General features: G+C 39.5%; 1 protein-coding gene and 1 long non-coding RNA gene across 4 annotated transcripts in view; one reads left to right on the top strand and one right to left on the bottom strand.

The window, feature by feature from the left end:
- ZFR (zinc finger RNA binding protein) overlaps nucleotides 1-5,977 on the top strand; it is a 75,397-nt gene extending 69,420 nt beyond the window's left edge. For 2 of the 3 annotated variants that reach the window (XM_067730467.1, XM_067730466.1), the window contains 3 exons: nucleotides 1,373-1,484; nucleotides 1,603-1,700; nucleotides 4,365-5,977. In XM_067730467.1, the coding sequence (XP_067586568.1) occupies nucleotides 1,373-1,484; nucleotides 1,603-1,700; nucleotides 4,365-4,544 (390 nt within the window). In that variant the 3' untranslated portion in view covers nucleotides 4,545-5,977. Of the gene's footprint in view, nucleotides 1-1,372; nucleotides 1,485-1,602; nucleotides 1,701-4,364 lie in introns of those variants that run through there. The other variant, XR_010941910.1, reaches the window with a different exon arrangement.
- Nucleotides 1-20,208, bottom strand: part of LOC137221185 (uncharacterized) — a 386,417-nt gene that overhangs the window by 339,491 nt on the left and 26,718 nt on the right. The gene's annotated exons all lie outside the window — the stretch shown is intronic.

Raw genomic sequence — 20,208 nt, 5'->3', positions numbered from 1 at the left:
AATAAACTGAAGCATCTTAATTTTTTTGTTGTAATTTACATTTATCATTATTAACATTCATTATTCTCAGATTTTTTTAACTTCTTGCTTCCAGCTATCATTTTTTTATAGCTCTTAATGTGCACTATCTCTTTTAATTCACATCTCTCTTACAGTTTATTCCTAATTTGTTTGGGACTGAAGCCTCCAAATGTCCAGCCTTTTAAGAATTACTCTTACTTCAGAGATCTTAGTAATGGCCTCGGGGTGAATAGGTGGATGTAGTTTTTACCTCTGATTAAATTTATGAGTTTTTTAAGTATATAGCTAAAAATGGATTCTCCCTAAGGTATTTTCAGTTTCAGTATCATTTTAAGGATTTCATTCTAGTTGCAATCTATTTAATTTCTTTGAAGTGTTATTGGTGGTTTTATTTATAATTTAAGTAAAGGCTACAACTTGGACAAACCTTAAACATTATGCTAAGTGAAAGAAACCAACCAGATACAAAAAGTCACATATGGTTCTTTGTATGAAGTATCTAGAAGAGGCAAATCTATAGAAATAGAAAGTGGTTTAGTGGTTGCCAGGGGATGGAAGAAAGGGAGGATGGAGAATGACTGCTAATAGGTATGGAGTTTTTTGGGGGGGTGATGAAAATGTTCTGGAATTAGAGAGTGGTTATGGTTGAACAACTTTGTAAATGTACTAAAAACCACTGAGTGGTACATTATATCTCAATTTTTAAACTCTAAGTGGAAACAGATTTTTCTAATAGACCCTTCAAAACACTTTCTGGATCTAAATCTGTACTTCTTTCTTTTATTCATTGGTTTAGATTTTGAGTCTCTCAAATGTAATTTACAGTGAAAGCATAAGTTGTGTTTTCCTTAAGGATAATAGAAGTACAGTTGTATGGTAAATGAAAATTAGATAATTGTTCGTAAAGAAAACAAAAGTCTTCTTAGTAGAATACCGTCTTGCTCTAACGACTTAGTATCATCAGTATGTAGGTGTTAAAGAACATATGTATGTGAGTCCTAAATATCGAAAGAATTTTAAGGACTGTCATATTTTAATAGGAAAGGATAACAACTAAAAATAACAAAAAACCTATTAATCTATTTTTCATTTAGCATAAATTATAAAATATTTTTAAGATGTCAATTATATAGTCTTATTATTTTTGTTTTCATTACTTATTATTTAATTTTGAGTGTTTTTATACTATATGTAATTTTTTTCTGATTTTGTGACTCGGTCTATGTAACCTTTTCAATCTTTAAATTTTTTATTGACAGTTTTGCAGGTAGTTTGTCATTCTGGTATTTGAAAATGAATAATTCCTTTGGGCTGTAAGCTGTTAAGCACATTTTTATTTTTTTGTTTTTAGGCTATGGAGTTACTAGTAGAGAAAGCAATCAGTAGTGCTTCTAGTCCTCAGAGTCCTGGAGATGCACTGAGAAGAGTGTTTGAGTGCATTTCTTCAGGGATTATTCTTAAAGGTAAGTTTTACTTCATTTTTAATGTTTGTTTTTGTGTTTGATGGTTGAATGAGAACTCTTCTTTATTTTACAAATGGATGATGGTAATGCTTTTTTCTCCCTACGGTGATTGCTGTAGGTAGTCCTGGACTTCTGGATCCTTGTGAGAAGGATCCCTTTGATACCTTGGCAACAATGACTGACCAGCAGCGTGAAGACATCACATCCAGTGCACAGGTACCAGTGTGTTCCCAATCCCAAAGCTTTGTTCTATCACTGCCCTTAAAGTTTTGGTTTTTTATAATTGTCCTTTAGAAAAAATCACTGTAAGTAAACCCTTAGAGAGGATATAATTTAAACTAGATTTCATCAATGTAATCTTCAAGTTTATTATTTTAACTATGTGCGTGTCTCTTTAAGTATTATGTAAATATAAAAATACAGCAGTATTTTCAGTGTCTCTAAATCTTGGTATTACGTTGTATATCAGGGTCAGTGGAGAAGCTATTTATGTCCTCTGTATGTACAGAAGTGATACGTTGTATGGTTTATGGAAATTTTTGTTATGATTTAGCCTTTCCTGCCACTGAAAAAGCCAGCGAATGTGGTAATTAAAAGTGTGGGCCCTGAAGTCAAGACTCCCTGAGTTTGAATAGCAGCTCTGCCCGCTCATCTGTAAGGGATAAGAGCAGTGTCTGTCTCAAATAGGATTGTTGGGAAGATTAAATAAGTTAATATTTCAATCAGTCTAAAATTGCTATTGCTTTCTTTTTTTGAGTCCAGAAGTATACGAAGAGGAGAATAAGGTTAATCTGCCCCCTCAAAAAAGGAATTAAGTAAACCTTGTCTCCTTTGATATTGTTTAAAAATTCCAAGGTGACTTTTTATGGGAATAATTTCAGTATCCTCAAATTTTGTTTGCTGCTAAATAATTTACAGTTACACAGTAGAAATCTCTCTTCTTGTTAGAATTTAGGAATATATATCAATCACATGCAGAACAAGAGCTTACAGTGTGCACTCCATCCCCAGATGCTATTTTAGTTTTCCTTACTGGAGTACTCTTCTATTTAGAAACTCCTAGTATTAGAAAAAGCTGATGATCAGTAGCAATATGTCTGTGGTAGAAGTGTATTACTATTCATTATTATACACCAGATATCTTTGGATATTTTCTTTTAATACAGAAGAAAACATTATTCTGTTTATCTTTGGGAAGGACCTTTTGTAAGTATCTCTAAATAAAGAATCAGTATTCTGTTATGATAAATATTCCTAGTTTCACTTCAGAAAGTTAACAGCCTTATAACTTAGATGAGATAGAGAAGTACCCAGTACTGCCAAAGATCCAGAACTGCAGGCTTACACAGAATGCTGTATCAAGTTCCAACCAAGGTGATTTGGGGACTTTTGAAGGTTTGAAAAGCCAATCAATGTATGAGGAGACTTCTAAGGAACTAGAATCATCTAATCTGGAAAAAAGTTTTAGAACAGTAAATTCTCACTTGGATGATTGTAGTCAATAACTGTATCTCAGCTGAAGAAGATAAACAGGGATTAAAAATAGTCTGAATAGCAGCCACTGTGGAAAACAGTTTGGCACTTCCTCAATAAGTTAAACATAGAGTTACCAGATGACTCAGCAGTTTGACTCCTAAGTATATTCAAAGGACTGCAAATATATGTTCATTAAAAAGTTATACACAAAAAATTAAAAAAAATTTTAATTTATGCACAAATATTCGTAGAAGCATTGTGCATAATTGCCAAAAAGTGGAAACATCCCAAGTGTATATCAGTTGATGGATAGGTGGATAAACAAATGCGGTATATTCATACAATGGAAAATTACTCAGCCATTAAAAGGAATGAAGTGCTGATACATAGTATAATGTAGATGAATCTTGAAAACCTTAATGTAAGTAAAAGAAGCCAGACACAAAAAGTCATATTGTATGATTTTATTTATATGAAATGTCCATAGTAGACAAATCTATCAAGATAGAAAAGTAGTGGTTGTGAGGGCCTCAGGGTAGAGGAATTGAGGAATGACTGCTGTTGGGCCATGGGGTTTTTTTACGGGTGAGAGGTGGTGATGAAAATGTTCTGGAATTAGAGAGTGGTTATGGTTGAAAAACTTTGTAAGTATACTAAAAAAAAACCACTGAATTGTACACTTTAAGAGGACAAATTTTATATGTGAATTATATCTCAAGAAATAGTCTAAACAGTTATATTGAAGGTTTAACTATGTAGTGAAAATTGCCATTTGATCAAATGACTGTAAAATTTCCTTATATTAGTTTAAAGGGTATATATCCCCCAGAAAACTGGGGAATTATGTCTCAAATATCTTGTGACACATAGGTCTTGTGACATTGATGCCTAACATATTCCTATGTATACATAGCCACATAGTGAAAAATCTTTTTTTTAGTTCATGAAGTAACAAGTTGTAGAAGTATAATCCTCATTTTGTAAACCTGGGGGGAGGTGTGTGTGTGTGCGCACACATGTACCCCATGCCTGAGCCTGTGTGCATGGGTATCCACAGGAAAAGTAGGAAGATGAGTGAATATGAACCAAAGAGATGTTCATTCAATAAGTGAGACACTTTTTCTTTTGCTGTATATTGTTTTAGGATTTTTTTAATGAACATTATACTAATTTTTTTTAAGAATTATTTTTTTAACTTATGCTTTAAAAAACAAAACAGCATGTACACATTAAAGCCTGAAAATCAGAACATATGGAGTATTTCATTTGTGAAATTTAATATCGTTCAAGATGTTTCTTTCATTAAACATGCTTTTTTATATTGTCATTTGGGGCTATAAACCTAATAAGAATTAATACTGGTTTTTTAAATTAACTAAATTCTGACTCTTTTTGTTGTTGTAGTTTGCATTGAGACTCCTTGCATTCCGCCAGATACACAAAGTTCTGGGCATGGATCCACTACCCCAAATGAGCCAACGTTTTAACATCCACAACAACAGGAAGCGAAGAAGGGATAGTGATGGAGTTGATGGATTTGAAGCTGAGGGGAAAAAAGACAAAAAGGATTATGATAACTTTTAAAAAGTTTCTGTAAAATCTGCAGTGTTAAAAGGCAACAGGTGCCCATTTGTTGGCTGTTTTTCATTCATAATGATGTCTACTTTGAAAAAATTATCAAGAATTTAAAGAATTTCATGGAAGAACCAAGTTTTTCTATGATATTAAAATCTTTTAATGTACAGTGTTAGGTATTATATGAATGGAAAGACACCCCCCCAAAATTGTGCTCCAACTAGGGGAAAAACAATTGTTCTGATTTTTTTTCCCATTATTTTTGGTTTTATTTACTGGTTGCCCTAGCTCCCCTTATATTTGTGTCTTTTATTAACTAGTCCTATTAAATCTTTACTATATTTAATGCAGTATTTGTGCTCAGTTGCTATGTGTATTTTGATATTTTTATTTAGAGGTTTTGTTTGCTGTTTGATACTAGTTGTTACTTTGTGTTACAGATATCCTTTACCCTCTCTTAATATTTTACAGCAGTACGTTTTTTTGTAACGTGAGACTGCAGAATTTCCTCCTTTTGTTATTCTTTATGTGATAGATTACAACACAAAAAAGTTATCCTGCCATTTAAGTGCTCAGAACTCAATGTTTCTGCAGATCTTGTGGCATTTGTCTCTCTAGTGTGATATATAAAGGTGTAATTAAGACAGATTTCTGTTAATCTAATCAAGTTTGCTGTTAGTTGTGCATTAGCAGTATAAAAGCTAATATATACTATATGGTCTTGCGACAGTTTTAAAGCCTCTGCATAATTGATAATAAAAATGCATGACATTTTTGTTTTTAATACTTTTAAAATTATAATTTTAGGTTTGACACGTAGATCTTTGTACAGTTGACTTTTTGACATAGCAAGGCCAAAAATAACTTTCTGAATATTTTTTTCTTCTGCATAAGTGGAAAGGGCATTTTTCATATATAAGTGGGCTAACCAATATTTTCAAAAGGAACTGTATCATTGTGCAACTAACAACAGTAACTAGCCCTTAATTATGAAGACAGTTCATTATTGGTGTGTGTGAGATTACTCTAGCGACTATTACAGTATAATAATAGTTGAATTATCCTTCCCCCCTGTCCCCACACCCCATCACCCAGATAATTTACAGTTCTATTAACAGTGAGGTTGATAGAGTATTACTGATTTTAAAAAATTAAGGTTATCTAAGGGAAAAAAAAAAAATTATTTGGTGTGGCCATCTTACCTGCTTATGTGTCCTACAAAAAGCTAAATATTCTAGCAGTGGTGTAATGAAAAGTTACATCTTACTGTGGATATATGTATGCTCTGGTACACAAATGTCATTTTGTCACAGCACTACAGTGAAATACACAAATAAAAACTTAAATTCATATAATGACTTAACTGTATTATATGTTAGAATTGACATAAATACTTCTGCTTTGAAATGACGTATGCTTCAGTAAAACCATATTCAAATTTATTGGCTACTTACATCTTGTTATTTCTGACAAATGATGTTTCCTGGGCACGTAATTTCCAGAAAATTGTGTAATTCAATACCATATTCGTTCAATTTCTTTCTTGGGTCAGAATCTTCCCCCAGGCTCTTAGAGGACCAGGAGACTGTAGGAGACAACCGCTGGGGAAGTAGAACAGGAGACTCTGTTTTTTCTCCCAAATTTTGTCACATACTATCTTTGTAACTCAAGCAAGCATCTTTTCTTTTCTTTTTTTTTTTATCTTTCCGGGTCTCATTTTAGTCACCCAGTAAAAAAAATTTGGAATTTTGTTTCTCACAGTTTTCTTACTTAAGAGAGAAGAAAAGAACTGACATTTATCACTCACTAATGACAGACACCATGCTAGGTCTTTCACACGTTTTCCTGTTTAAAACTATCATAACAAATTAAGAATAAGTAAGGTGCTGTATTTCTTATTTTTTAGGTGAGGAAACTAAAGCCCAGAGTGGCTAATTAAAGTTAGTACATCAATTTAGTGACACAGTTGAAATTGAAAGTCAGGTATCAAAGTCTATGCTCAGCACTTTGCCAGCCTGCTCCCTTCATCTTGCAATTAGTTATGTTCTAAAAATGTTCTCAGCCTAAGTTCCAAATTTTTGCATTTAGTTTCAGGTGTCTTCATCCAGATATACAAGTGGTGACACTTAAATTTTTTTTACAAAGATAATTATTTCAGTATTATTTATTTTTTGCATGGCTTAATGGTTTTTACAGCTGTAGCTAGATTCACATTAACCATCTTATATGAAATAAAGCTGACTTGAGTATTTGTTAGTATCTCTTCTGCTTTGGTCAAAAGAAGCATTGGTTATCATGCTAATGCGTTCTTGAACCAGTTGTTTCGGCAACTAATTTACTTATCAGTTTTCTCTGCATCTCAAACTAGCTCTCCTTGTTATAGTGCATGCTTATGTTTCAGTAATGATAATCCAGATAAAACAAATTAATTCAACCATCCCCCAATTACATGATGCATTACAAATTAGATTTTTGTCTTCACCACTATTGTTTCTTCTATTTCTTTAAATAAGCTAGTATTAAAAATGAAAACTTCATCTCTATCCAAAATGATTGTTCCCTTTCTTGTCCAATATCTGTCCTCAAGATTGAGGAGTATCAATGAAAAGGGTGGAGTGAAACTGAGTGAGGCCCTATAGGGCTCCCGGGCATGGAGGCCCCTTTGTCCCCCATTTTCTGTAGTCAAGACTCCAGCCTCCATGACCTTCCCTGAGTTCCAAAGGGCAGATTTGAACAGAGAAATGTAGTTTTCTTCAAGGTCAGAAGCCCACTGTGTCCCCCTTTGCCTGGCAAAGAAATAAAGCTATCCTTTTCTACTTCACCCAAAAAAAGGAAAAGGAAACTTGCATAAACAGCATAAGAAAGGATCTCTGATTATTTTAAGTCAACAGTATTTTAAATCTTTTTTTTTGCTTATTGACAAAGCATCAACTCTTTTGCATGGTCATCATATTATGTTGTCAGTATATGTTGTGAATTTAAGTTATAAACAGTTACTTTAATGGATTCACCATCTTTTGTACTGAATTTGGCAGAGCTAACTTAAAAATTTTTTCCCAATAAAGGGCAAATTTTAGTGTCATAGATAATATTCATGGCAGTGATCTCAAATTTGTTCATGAGAGTCATGTGGGGACCATTCTAGAAATTAAGATTCCTAAACCCTAATTCCAGAAATTCTAAGGAGGGCCAGAATAAGCCTGAGAATGTGCATTCTAAGATGGACTTTCTCTTAGTTGTTTGAATGGATTGTTCATAACATGTTACAAAAGTCAAAAATTGTAAAGGGGTTTACAGCATAAAATACCTTCTACCTCCCCCTGTTTTCCCATTACGTGGTTCCCCTTTCCAGAGGCAGTGTTATCCATTTGTATATCCTTCCACACGTGGTCTGTGCACATGTCAGCATCAACATGTGCTCCCCTTTGTCTTTATACAAATGGCTGGATACTGCGTACGTTGTTCTGAACCTTGCCTTTTCTCATTTAATGTATCTTGGAGTCTTGGAGGTTGTTCTGTATCAGTACACATAGGGAAACTGCATTTTTAACAAGCACTGTAGGATCATCCCAAATCAATTTTTTTCTTCAATTATAGGTGGTTCTGATGCAAGTTGTACATGGATCATGCTTTAATAAACATGCTTTACAGTTCAGAATTATATTTTAAGTTTAGTATTAAAGGTATTTTATGATCAGCTATGCAATATGGCAATAAGTTTATTGCAGTATTTAGCAAATCATAATATCCCTATTCCGTAAGCAATTTTATTGATTAGTTGTTTAGGTAATTTTAGTAAGCTATAGTCTAGTTAATTTTAGTCCTCCTTTATCTTTTTTATTTTCATAGTAATCTTTATTCACACATTTGATAAAAATGTCACAGGCAGGCATGAAATCATTACAATGACATAAGTACAGACCAACCCCAAGTGCAGAGTCAAATGGCCAAAAAGCACATGAGCAGCACACAGCTCCGTAACGTGTGTACTCACATTACTCTCCCCACACCACCGACGTCCCAGCAGTCACAGGCACTACGTTCCGTTAGTCCTCCTTTATCTTGCTTAGTGTAATAATAGTAGATGTAAAATAAAATCTGCAAAGAGGAAACAATTCTGTAACTAACTTAAAACTTTGAGTAATATTTTTGAACAGTACTTAAACTGGTTCCATGTTAAATACAGAGCTACTCTTATTCACTTTAATATAATAAGATACTGGTACTAGAGACAAAGGGTCTTCAGTTTGGAAAGGACTGTTTAATCAGTAACCTAATGTGAAATATTTTTTTTTAAAGTAAGTAATCTGTTGCATGAAAGTACGAAAAGGCAGTTAAGTTGATCCCAGCTAATTAATCACTCATAAAATATGTTAATGTTAAGAGAGTTCACAAGTAGAAAGGGAAAATGGCAGAGAACATAACTAGGGCTTGGATCAATATAGGCCCTATATTAAATAAATACAGGATAATGCAGTACGACAGGTTCCTGATGGGAAGAAGTCCAGAGTGTTGTAATTTACCTTGAGCTTTGCCATAAGCTGTTTAAAAAGAGCAAGTTGTACTTCAGTGTGATATAGTATGCATTATACTGTAGACAAAAACAGAAGGCCTGCCTTTTGCTAATGCATAATGTGGAGGGCTGGAAGGAAGTTAAAACCTGCATTACCAATCACAACTAATTTTAGTGAGCACTGGAAGCCTTTTTTTTTTTTGCGGTACGCGGGCCTCTCACTGTTGTGGCCTTTCCCGTTGCGGAGCACAGGCTCTGGACACGCAGGCTCAGCGGCCATGGCTCACGGGCCCAGCCGCTCCGCGGCATGTGCAATCTTCCCGGACCGGGGCACGAACCCATGTCCCCTGCATCGGCAGGCGGACTCTCAACCACTGCGCCACCAGGGAAGCCCTGCAAGCCTTTTAACAGCGAAGGCACATCCTTGTATCCTTTGTCTTAGTGATATCCAAAATTGAGAGATACACAGTCCTCCTACACTAGGCATTAGCCACACCATATCTGGAATCTGTTGTTCAGTTCTGGGCATTAATTTTAATGTGATATTCAAAAAAGAGTGACCAAGATAGTGAATTTGTTCAAAATTATGGCATGTAGTTGGAACCACAGAGCAGGAGGGACAAAAGATGATATGGAAGAGAGAAAGGATTATAAGTACCTTCTAATATGAATAGCTATAGGAAAAAACCGAACAATTGAAGAAATGGCATTTTTAAAAATATTAACTGCAACAGTAAAATGAACGGGGTTACTTACAGAGAAGTTGTTGCCGACCCCTTACGTTGTTCAAGGGTCAGCTGTAGCACTTTCCATGGTTCTATCATTGGCATCTTATATGTACATGCTATTGATAATCTCATCCACCTTCCAAGTTTCATCAGGTACTCCTTCTGTTACGTTTATTTCCAAATCCTTTCTCTCAGTCCAAACTCCAGTCTTGCCTTTTTTCTTTCTGCCTCCAGTCTCTACGCTATTCAACCTACAGCCCCCAGAATATTTTTCCTAAAGCACCAATTTGATCATGTCATTGCTCCTCAAAAGAACTTCAAGCAGCTCCACATCACTGTGCTAAAATGGTACATGTGGTTTCATCCTTGGGATATCACTAGGTGATAGGTATCATTACACATGAGAAAACCAGGGTTTTGAGATTAAGTACTTTGCTGTTGCTATAATAAAGATCATTTGAATATCTCTTCTTTAATGTGTCTGGTCATCAGAAAGCTGTGTACTTGGAGAGTCCTGTTGACTTCGAATCCTGAACTTTTAACCTTTATGCTATGTACCTCCTATAGATTTGTCCCTTTAAAAAAATTTTTTTTTTAATTGAAGTATAGTTGATTTACAAAGTGTTAATTTTTGCTTTAGTCAAACCTCTTTCTGCAGAATTTTAATGCTTAAGACGTAATGTACAAATAGATCTTAAGTATCCCAATTTTGGTCCACTCCAAAGACCTGCCCATTAGCCTTTTTTTCTCCTTGTAATTCTAAAGAACCTACAAAGCTATAGCTCTTTCAAAGGTCAATGCTTAAGTAAGGATAGGAAAAAAGGAGGAAAACTTTTACCTGAGCCAGGAGTCAAAAATGACATCTAATATACTATACCCAGGATGTAGCTGTCTCATTTGGCCCAAAGACTGTTAGAAACTTTGAGCCAATAGTAAAGATTTCACATGAAAATCCCAATTTGACTTCTCTTGAAAAACTGGAAGATCTGATGACATAGAGCATGTGTTCCTATGATGAGAGTAATGGCTACTCCCTCTAGAGGATAAATTTAAGACAAAGCCTGTTCTGGACAGTTTACCAAAGCCTCTACTGTTCCCTATTTTGTCTACCAGGCTGGCCCTGTGGGCATTTGGTTTTATTATATTTCAGATCGTGGACTTTTTACCAATGGACTCTTCCAATCTGCATGTGCAACCACATATGTTAAACTGAGGGGCAGACCATCTCTAAAATTACTGTCAGTTCCAAAATTCTTTGATTCTGTAATCATGTGTTTCTCTCCTATATACTAGGATACGTGATGTCTCCCACACCTAATGTAAAGGACAGTCGTAAAGAAACACTTGATGCACTTCCTTCATTGACTGTTTCAAGAGAAATGGCAGGAAGGAGGCCTGAAATTGGAGCAAGCTACAGCCTCAAAGGAATGCTTTATTTCAGAGCAGACACTAAAACCTATCTCCTAAAAATCTCACAGTAACATTGGAGCAGCCTGCCTGTCTTCCTGTCTGCTCTTTGGTTGGATTAAGAGAAGCAGGGAAAAGATTTCAGATGGCAAAATTCTTAATTATATGTGTTCTTAATTTTTTCCTTTTTATGAAATAGTGCATATCAAAAGAGATAAAAAAGGAGATGGCTTAGTATATGGTGAAGTGGGAGGGGGGATACAACTAAATTATTAATTGAAACCAAATTTATGAGTTCCAGGTACTGATAAGATGAAGTAAACACCCTCCTCCCCGTCTCTTCCTCGGAATTCAACTATAAAAACTGGATAAAATGCATAGAACAGCAATTTGAGGACCCTGAACCATAGTTAGTAGCAGGCATATTGGAGAAGACCAGAACTGAAGTATATCAAACTGACAATTTTGCCATCTTTCCCCCTCCAGCAGTAAACTCACTGCTTAGCCTTGGACATGAATACAGCCATAGAAGTGTCTGGTAGAATTCAATAACTAAAGCTGCAGGTTTCTGGCCAGAGGATTGAAAAAGGGAGTCCTGGGGAACTGAACACACTGGGCAGACTGGGGAGAGGAAGGAGCTAGGGCAAGTGACCCCATAAAGTTATTTATGAATAATACGATAATAATTACAGTAATTTTTTTTTTCTGGAGCTCAACCCCGACTTACTTTATGAGGCCAACATTACCCTGATACCAAAACTAGGTAGAAACAGTTCAAAGAAACTCAGACCAATATACCTGATGAAATTAGACTGAAGAATCCTTAACAGAAGATTTATCAAATCAAATCTAGCAATATATATAAAGAATAATCACCACAACCAAGTGGAGTCTATCTTGGGAATGCAAGGCTGGTTCAATATGAAAATATGTGAATTTTAGTACTAAAAATATAAAACTATAAAATTTAAAGACAAATAACTGGGGAAACCATTATAATATATCAGAGTTGATATTAATAAATATGTTCAAATCATTTTTTAAATAAACATTTTTTATTTTTGGCTGCATTGGGTCTTTGTTGCTGCATGCAGACTTTCTCTAGTTGCCGTGAGCGGGGCTACTCTTCATTGCAGTGCGTGGGCTTCTGATTGCAGTGGCCTCTCCTGCTGTGGAGCACGTGCTCTAGGCACGTGGGCTTCAGTAGCTGCAGCACGTGGGCTCAGTAGTTGTGGCACACGGGCCCAGTTGCCCCGCGGCATGTGGGATCTTCCCGGACCAGGGATCGAACCTGTGTCACCTGCATTGGCAGGTGGATTCCCAACCACTGTGCCACCAGGGAAATACCTGTTCAAATCATTTGAATCTGATTCCACTAAGAAAAGAATTGGACACAGGAATAAAGATTTACTACTTGAATTGTCAAGAATTAGAAAAATGGGACATCTGTGTAGTGGATCATTACAAATAATGATGTAGCTGTGTGTTTATTGACATACTGAGATTTTCATAAATCATATATGTAAAACCAATATCTGTATAAAAGTCCACATTTGTGGGCTTCCCTGGTGGCACAGTGATTAAGAATCCCCCTACCAATGCCCGGGACACGTTGTCGAGCCCTGGTCCAGGAAGACCCCACATGTTGTGGAGCAACTAAGCCCGTGCGCCACAACTACTGAGCCTGCGCTCTAGAGCCCACAAGCCACAACTACTGAAGCCCACGTGCCACAACTACTGACGCCTGTGCGCCTAGAGACCATGCTCCACAACAAGAGAAGCCACTGCAATGAGAAGCCCATGCACCGCAACAAAGAGTAGCCCCTGCTTGCCACAACTAGAGAAAGCCCGCACCCAGCAAGGAAGACACACGTAGCTAAAAATAAATAAATTGATTTTTTTTTTTAAGTCCACATTTGGGGTTTCCCTGGTGGCGCAGTGGTTGAGAGTCCGCCTGCCGATGCAGGGGACACGGGTTCGTGCCCCGGTCCGGGAAGATCCCACATGCCGCGGAGCGGCTGGGCCCGTGAGCCATGGCCGCTGAGCCTGCGCATCCGGAGCCTGTGCTCCACAACGGGAGAGGCCACAACAGTGAGAGGCCCGCATACCGCAAAAAAAACAAAAACAAACAAAAAAGTCCACATTTGTGATACATGCATCCACATATGCAGACACACACATACACACACACACAGAAAAAGTCCTAACTCAAAACTATTACATTGGGTATATGTATAACTGAATCACTTTGCTGTACACCTGAAACTAATACAATATTGTAAATCTGCTATTCTCCAATATAAAATAAAAACATTTTTTTAAACTATTAACATTGGTTATCTCTGGATTATGAGATCTTGAGTGACTTTTTCCACTGATTTAGATGATTTGACAATGAATATGGAATACCTTGGTAATAAATTATAAGATATAATCTTCCTTTAAAAGGATAAGTGGGCAATGTACATGGCTGGACAATTCTTAAGAAATATATATTCTCAAAAGAAATATAAATAGCCAATAGTCATATGAAAACAAAATTTCAACCTTACTAGTAATCAAATAAATAGAAATTTTTAAAAAGTAATAAGCTTTTGTCAACCAGATTGACAAAGGTTATAAAGATTGAAAATATCAAGTAATACCAAGATCTCAAAGGCAAAGGCAAGGGCACCAGCTCAGTCAACATCTGAATTATCTTTTTTTTAAATGCAAATATACAGAGAGAGATTTTGACCCAGCAACTGAACTGCAAAGAAGTTATCTTGGGGCTTCCCTGGTGGCACAGTGGTTGAGAATCTGCCTGCTGATGCAGGGGACACGGGTTCGAGCCCTGGTCTGGGAGGATCCCACATGCCACGGAGCAACTAGGCCCGTGAGCCACAACTACTGAGCCTGTGCGTCTGGAGCCTGTGCTCCGCAACAAGAGAGGCCGCGATAGTGAGAAGCCTGCACACCGCGATGAAGAGTGGCCCCCGCTTGCCACAACTAGAGATAGCCCTCGCACAGGAATGAAGACCCAACAGAGCAAAAATAAATAAATTAATAAACTACCCCCAACATCTTCTTAAAACAAAACAAACAAAAAAAAGAAGTTATCTTAAAGTATTAAATCTAGGGAACACTTCTCGGAGTTTTCTGAGATGCTGTTTGTGGTTTACTATCCTCAAATTTGGCTCGAATAGAATTTTCCACTTCTTTCACGAAAAAAAAGAATTAAACCTAACCAGATAAGTATAGAAAACTATAAATTCAAATATATTTACAGAAGCATTATTGGCAAGTGGGTAAGATTAGAAACAAAATGTCCAATAAGTATTTTAATGAAATACAGCTCAATCATCTAAGTGATGTTATAGACCAGTGATTCTTTTTTTTTTTTTTTTTTTTTTTTAATTTATTTTTGGCTGCGTTGGATCTTCGTTGCTGCACGCGGGCTTTCTCCAGTTGCCTCAAGCGGGGACTCCTCTTTGCTGCGGTGCATGGGCTTCTCACTGCAGTGGCCTCTCTCGCTGCGGAGCACAGGCTCTAAGTGCACGGGCTTCAGTAGTTGTGACGCACGGGTTCAGTTGCTCTGCGGCACATGGGATCTTCCCAGACCAGGGATCAGATCAAACCCGTGTCCCCTGCATTGGCAGGTAGATTCTTAACCACTGCACCACCAGGGAAGTCCCTAGACCAGTGATTCTAAAGAGGAGTGCCCCCTCCTTAAAAACCACTCATTCAGGGCTTCCTGGTGGCGCAGTGGTTAGGAATCCACCTGCCAATGCAGGGGACACAGGTTTGAACCCTGGTCCAGGAAGATTCCACATGCCACAGAGCAATTAAGCCCATGCGCCACAACTACTAAGCCTGCGCTCTAGAGCCCGCAAGCCACAAGTACTGAAGCCCACGTGCCACAGCTACTGAAGCCCACGCGCCTAGACGTGCTCTGCAACAAGAGAAGCCACCGCAATGAGAAGCCCGCGCACCGCAACGAAGAGTAGTCCCCGCTCACTGCAACTAAAGAAAGCCTGCGCGCAGCAACGAAGACCCAACGCAGCCAAAAATAAAAATAAATAAATTTATTTTTAAAACCACTCATTCAACCCCTGCTACTCATGATACTCATGAGACAGTGTTAGTTCCCTCAAGAATGTTAGGTCAGGGGGCTTCCCTGGTGGCACAGCCGGAGTCTGCCTGCCGATGCAGCGGACACGGGTTCGTGCCCCGGTCCGGGAAGATCCCACATGCCACGGAGCGGCTGGGCCCGTGAGCCATGGCCGCTGAGTCTGCACGTCTGGAGCCTTTGCTCCGCAACGGGAGAGGCCACAACAGTGATAGGCCCGCGTATCGCAAAAAAAAAAAAAAAAAAAAAAAAAGAATGTTAGGTCAGGAAAAAAGCTGAAAATAACTATGTAGGAGCCTAACACATAAAGAAAGTTACTTTATAATGTTTAATGAAAAAAATCAGACTATAAAACCATGTGTGAAGAATGATCCCTTTTTGTTTTAATAGGAAAGCATGTATATATAGGCCGTTCTTCCCCAAAATGTTTCCAGTGGTTATCCCTGTGAAGCATGATTATGGTCTGTTCAGTTTGGGGGGTTTATTTCTATTTGATTAGGAGATTTGCTACTCTCTATATTTCTGTAACTTTTACTATGTAATAGGAAATGATTACTTAATAATTCTTAAATAATTACTACATAATAATTCTTTAAAAAGAAAAAAAATGGTGTAAACCGCCCCCCCCCCCATTAGTTCCACACGCCTAAGGATAAATGCTGAAGTCCTTAGCATGGCATTGGGTCCATAAACTATACCTCCGGCCTGTCCCTCAAGCCTCCTCTCCCGTCACTCCCCATACCAGGACCTGCCCTGTCACCAGTGGAGCAAAGCGCTTGCTCTCACCTCTCCATGTAGTGCATGTGCCGCTGCTTTGAGGTCACCTTCATAGGCTGATGAGGGGCTCCTTCTATGACCGAGAGGGACAGAGCCCTTCCTTTGGGATGCAGAAGGTGTCACCCTGGTAATATGAGCAAACCAGGAAAAAGGCAGAGCAGAGAGCTTCTTTCTAAAAATGAATTGACTATTTTTCTGAGCACATAAGTGGTTCCAAATTAAGTTTCTCTTTGTATGTTGTCTTTACTTGATGTTGTCTCACATGAGGTGAGAGAACGAGTTGCTTTTTTCCCCCTCTCTTTCTGGGTCCCCCGTTCAGCTGAGCTGTAAAACTTCTTTTCAGGCTTCTTAAACCTGCGTCAGATATTTGCAAAGTCTGAGATTGCCTCGCTTGGTGCTTTGCTTGGCTGCCCTCATATTCTCTTCCAGAGACCAGGTGAATGAATGGTGAATAGACTCCAGTGTTCTGGAGGGAAATGGGGAAATGGGGAAATGGCCGATTATTAACAGTACTCAAGCAGAAAATTGATTCTAAAAAATATTGAGATGTTTCTTTGAAGCTCAGCCATTTCCATTCCTTACGCTATTTTCTTGTTGCCTTTGGACAAAAAGGATTTTTTAAAAACAATTTTGATTACATTTTAACCTTGGGACAGATGACTATTTCTAACAGAAAACAGTGGGCCTTTCACACCCTCTGTGTCCTTTCACGGCACCTGAACAATAAGTCTTTCAGGTTTTCAGTGAGTGCGGATAGGTTAGCCAAGCTCAAAAGAGGCCTGGTTGCACTTTGAGCAAAGCTCAAATAACCCATTGAGGAAGCATGCTTGCTTGTTCTTATTTGAGAAGGTTCTCTCGGCCCTTAGGACAGCTACAGCTTCCTTCTTCCCTCAGAGATCATGAGGTTCCAAATGCGAATGGCCCTCCTCCGTGGAATAGAGGTGTCTTCCCACTGTTCAACCAGATTTTCAAACCAGATTCAGCCCCAAGCAAAACTTGGAAGGAAGACAAGATTCTCTCAGTGCCATCTCCCTTCAAATTAGAGAATAAACAGCCTGGATGCCAGGTCTCTCGTTTCTCCCCAACCAGCTCTGAAGTAGCAGAAATTCTAAGATCTAAACTTGATACTTTGATCTCAGTTAAAATTCTAGAAGGAATAACACACTTTTGATTTTGTGATATCCAGCCTTTGAGACACCGACAGGCTTTTTTCATTGTTCTCTCCTGGAGATCATCCCTGAATCAGATGCCAGATCTTGACTTCTACTATCCTGGAATGAGTCAAGAGAAATTTGAAACGAAAAGCCAACCAAAATAACAGGTTTTTCTGCTTGCTGCTTCCTCCCTCCCACTCCAGACACACACACACACACACACACACACACACACACACACACACACATAGACCAGAGCTCTGAGCTGGGAAGAGACTAGCTTGGGAGTGAAAGGGCAGAGTGAGCGTGCAAAGTGTCCCTGCACTTACCCCCAGCCCACCCCCTGCCCCAGTTACCCTATCATCAGGGGACCTGAGAGAAGAGTGGGCCTGGGTCCAGCCACCCTGCATGGGACTTCTGGCGTGTGGAAGCCCTGCCGATGCTCTCCCTTCCCTTGACCCCAGAGAATGGGGTAGTTGAAATGGTGGCATGGCCTCTCCAGGTGCTGGAGAGCTTGCAGAAGCCGCTTGGCTCTTCTAGTCTCCCAAGGGGGTTGGAAATGACCACAGTTTTCCACGGCTCCCAAGTGAGACCTAAAAAGTAATTAGGAGAGAGAGCCAAGGTGCTGCTGGGAGGCTGCCCGGCAGAGGAAACGGGCACCCCCATTCGAGGATAGGGCACAGACCATCCCAGGGATGAGGACTTAGCTTCATCTCTGAGGAATCGCCGTGCCAGCCACCTGCGCAGGGGCAGGATGGAGTGACTGCAGCCCCAAGCTGACACCCTCTGAACCAGGCACCTTCCGTGCTCAGGGACACACAGGCCATGCAATGGAACCAGGTCAGGAGATGGGCAGCCTGCCCTGCCCCACCCCAGGCTTGCCTGGGGCTTTGTGCACCCGGAGCTTCAACTCAGGCCAGAGAGCAGGGGAGAAACATGGAATGGAGCTCTGAGACGGACTTGAAGTGGCAAAGATAAAGGTCAGTAATAACCAGATTAAGTCGCCTGCGTCAGAACTCATGTTCAGAAATCAGCCTGCGTGACAGAAGTCAGTCCCAGGGCGGCACTGACCAGCAGTGTGACCTCGGGCAGGTGGTTTCATTTCTCTGGATTTTGTTTTTTTGTTTTGTTTTTTGTGGTACGCCGGCCTCTCACTGTTGTGGCCTCTCCCGTTGCGGAGCACAGGCTCCAGACGCGCAGGCTCAGCGGCCATGGCTCACGGGCCCAGCTGCTCCGCGGCATGTGGGACCTTCCCGGACCGGGGCACGAACCCGTGTCCCCTGCATCGGCAGGCGGACCCTCAACCACTGCTCCACCAGGGAAGCCCTCTCTGGGTTTTGTGACAACTCCTCCCCACCCCCGAACCCCATGACTCTTCAAAATGAAATTTTTCCAGCTCTGGGAGTCTTTCTACAGCATCTGGGGGTGGTCCAGCCGCTGACCTAAGCCGAATTTCTACTGCATGTTTCATGCGGTCGTGGATTCGGAAAATGAGTACATCGGTGGAGGAGGACAGCGAGTTGGGGGGCTCTGCCTCTTCCTCTGTCATTTCCCTTCAGCCCGTGCCCCAGCTCCCCAGCTGACGTTAACTCCCCACCCTGCGCTGAGAACACCTGCCTCATCACCACTTTTAAAATAGTCCTGTAGAGGGCACAGTTTCCTTGTCCAGAGGCTGCCAGGGTTCAGCCAGGTCCTGAAGCCTCTTCCATCCATCCATCCATCCGTCCGTCCATCCATCCATCCAATAATCTCGTCAAAGCACCAAGGATAGCACTGCAGGGAATATGGAGAAGCATGGGGACCACCTCTGACTGCAATAAGCTCCTGACACAGCTCTAGGGAAGAAGACAAAGACGCGGACCCATTGCACTGACTCCAGGACATATTCAAGTCAAAGCAGCATACAGATTCCAGGTGCTTAGAAATTCAGAAGACGTCTAGACTGGTGTCAGCAGTCTCCAAGGAAGATGTCAAAATGTGGTGGCACTGGAAGTAGACCTTGCTGGATTTGGAGACCAGTGCCAAGCCAACAGAGACAGAAAATGGCAAGGTCTTATTAAAAACTCTTATTTTTAAATTAAAATTCAATGTGTTTTAATTGTTCACTTTAAAATGGCTAATTTTATGTTATGGACTTTCATTTTAAAAAAATTACATGAGATAGTTCTGTGCGTGTGCACATATGTATACATATATGTATGCACACACACATATATATGTTTTAATTTATTTATTGTTGCACTAGGTAATAATTCTCATGGTTCAAAATCCAAAGATAAAAGGAGTGTACAGTAAAAACTCTTCTTTCAGTCTTTCCTCCAAATGCCCACTTTCCCCTTCCAAAACCACTAATGCCATAGTTCCTTTTGTATCTATCCAAAGATGTTCTATGGAAACATAAAGAGCTGGGTATATGTAGTCTTTATTTCCATTCTTTTTTACACAAAAGGTAGCCTACTCTGTATACTTTAGGGCACCTTGCTTTGATCACTGAATGTGCATTCATACCTTACGTACCAACTCTCTAAACACTTTATATTTATTAACTCATTTAATCATCACAACATGCCTATGATACATCATCTACAGGTACCACTATAATCTTCATCACCTTCATTTTTTTTAAATTTATTTTTGGCTGCATTGGGTCTTTGTTTCTGTCCGTAGGCTTTCTCTAGTTGCGGCAAACGGGGGCTACTCTTCCTTGCAGTGCGTGGGCCTCTCATAGCAGTGGCTTCTCTTGTTGCAGAGCACAGGCTCTGGGTGTGCTGGCTTCAGCAGTTGTGGCACGCAGGCTCTAGAGCGCAGACTCAGTAGTCGTGGTGCACGAGCTTAGTTGCTTCGTGACGTGGGATCTTCCCGGACCAGGGCTCAAACCCATGTCCCCTGCATTGGCAGGCGGATTCTTAACCACTGAGCCACCAGGGAAGCCCATCCTCATTTTTATAGGCAAGAAAATTGAGGTCCAAGAAGATAAATGCCTACA

The sequence above is a fragment of the Pseudorca crassidens genome, chromosome 3, assembly GCF_039906515.1.
Source record: "Pseudorca crassidens isolate mPseCra1 chromosome 3, mPseCra1.hap1, whole genome shotgun sequence".
In the NCBI taxonomy this organism is placed as follows: domain Eukaryota; kingdom Metazoa; phylum Chordata; class Mammalia; order Artiodactyla; family Delphinidae; genus Pseudorca; species Pseudorca crassidens.
The sequence above is the reverse complement of the archived record's forward strand: the minus strand, read 5'-3'. Positions and strand labels throughout refer to the sequence as shown.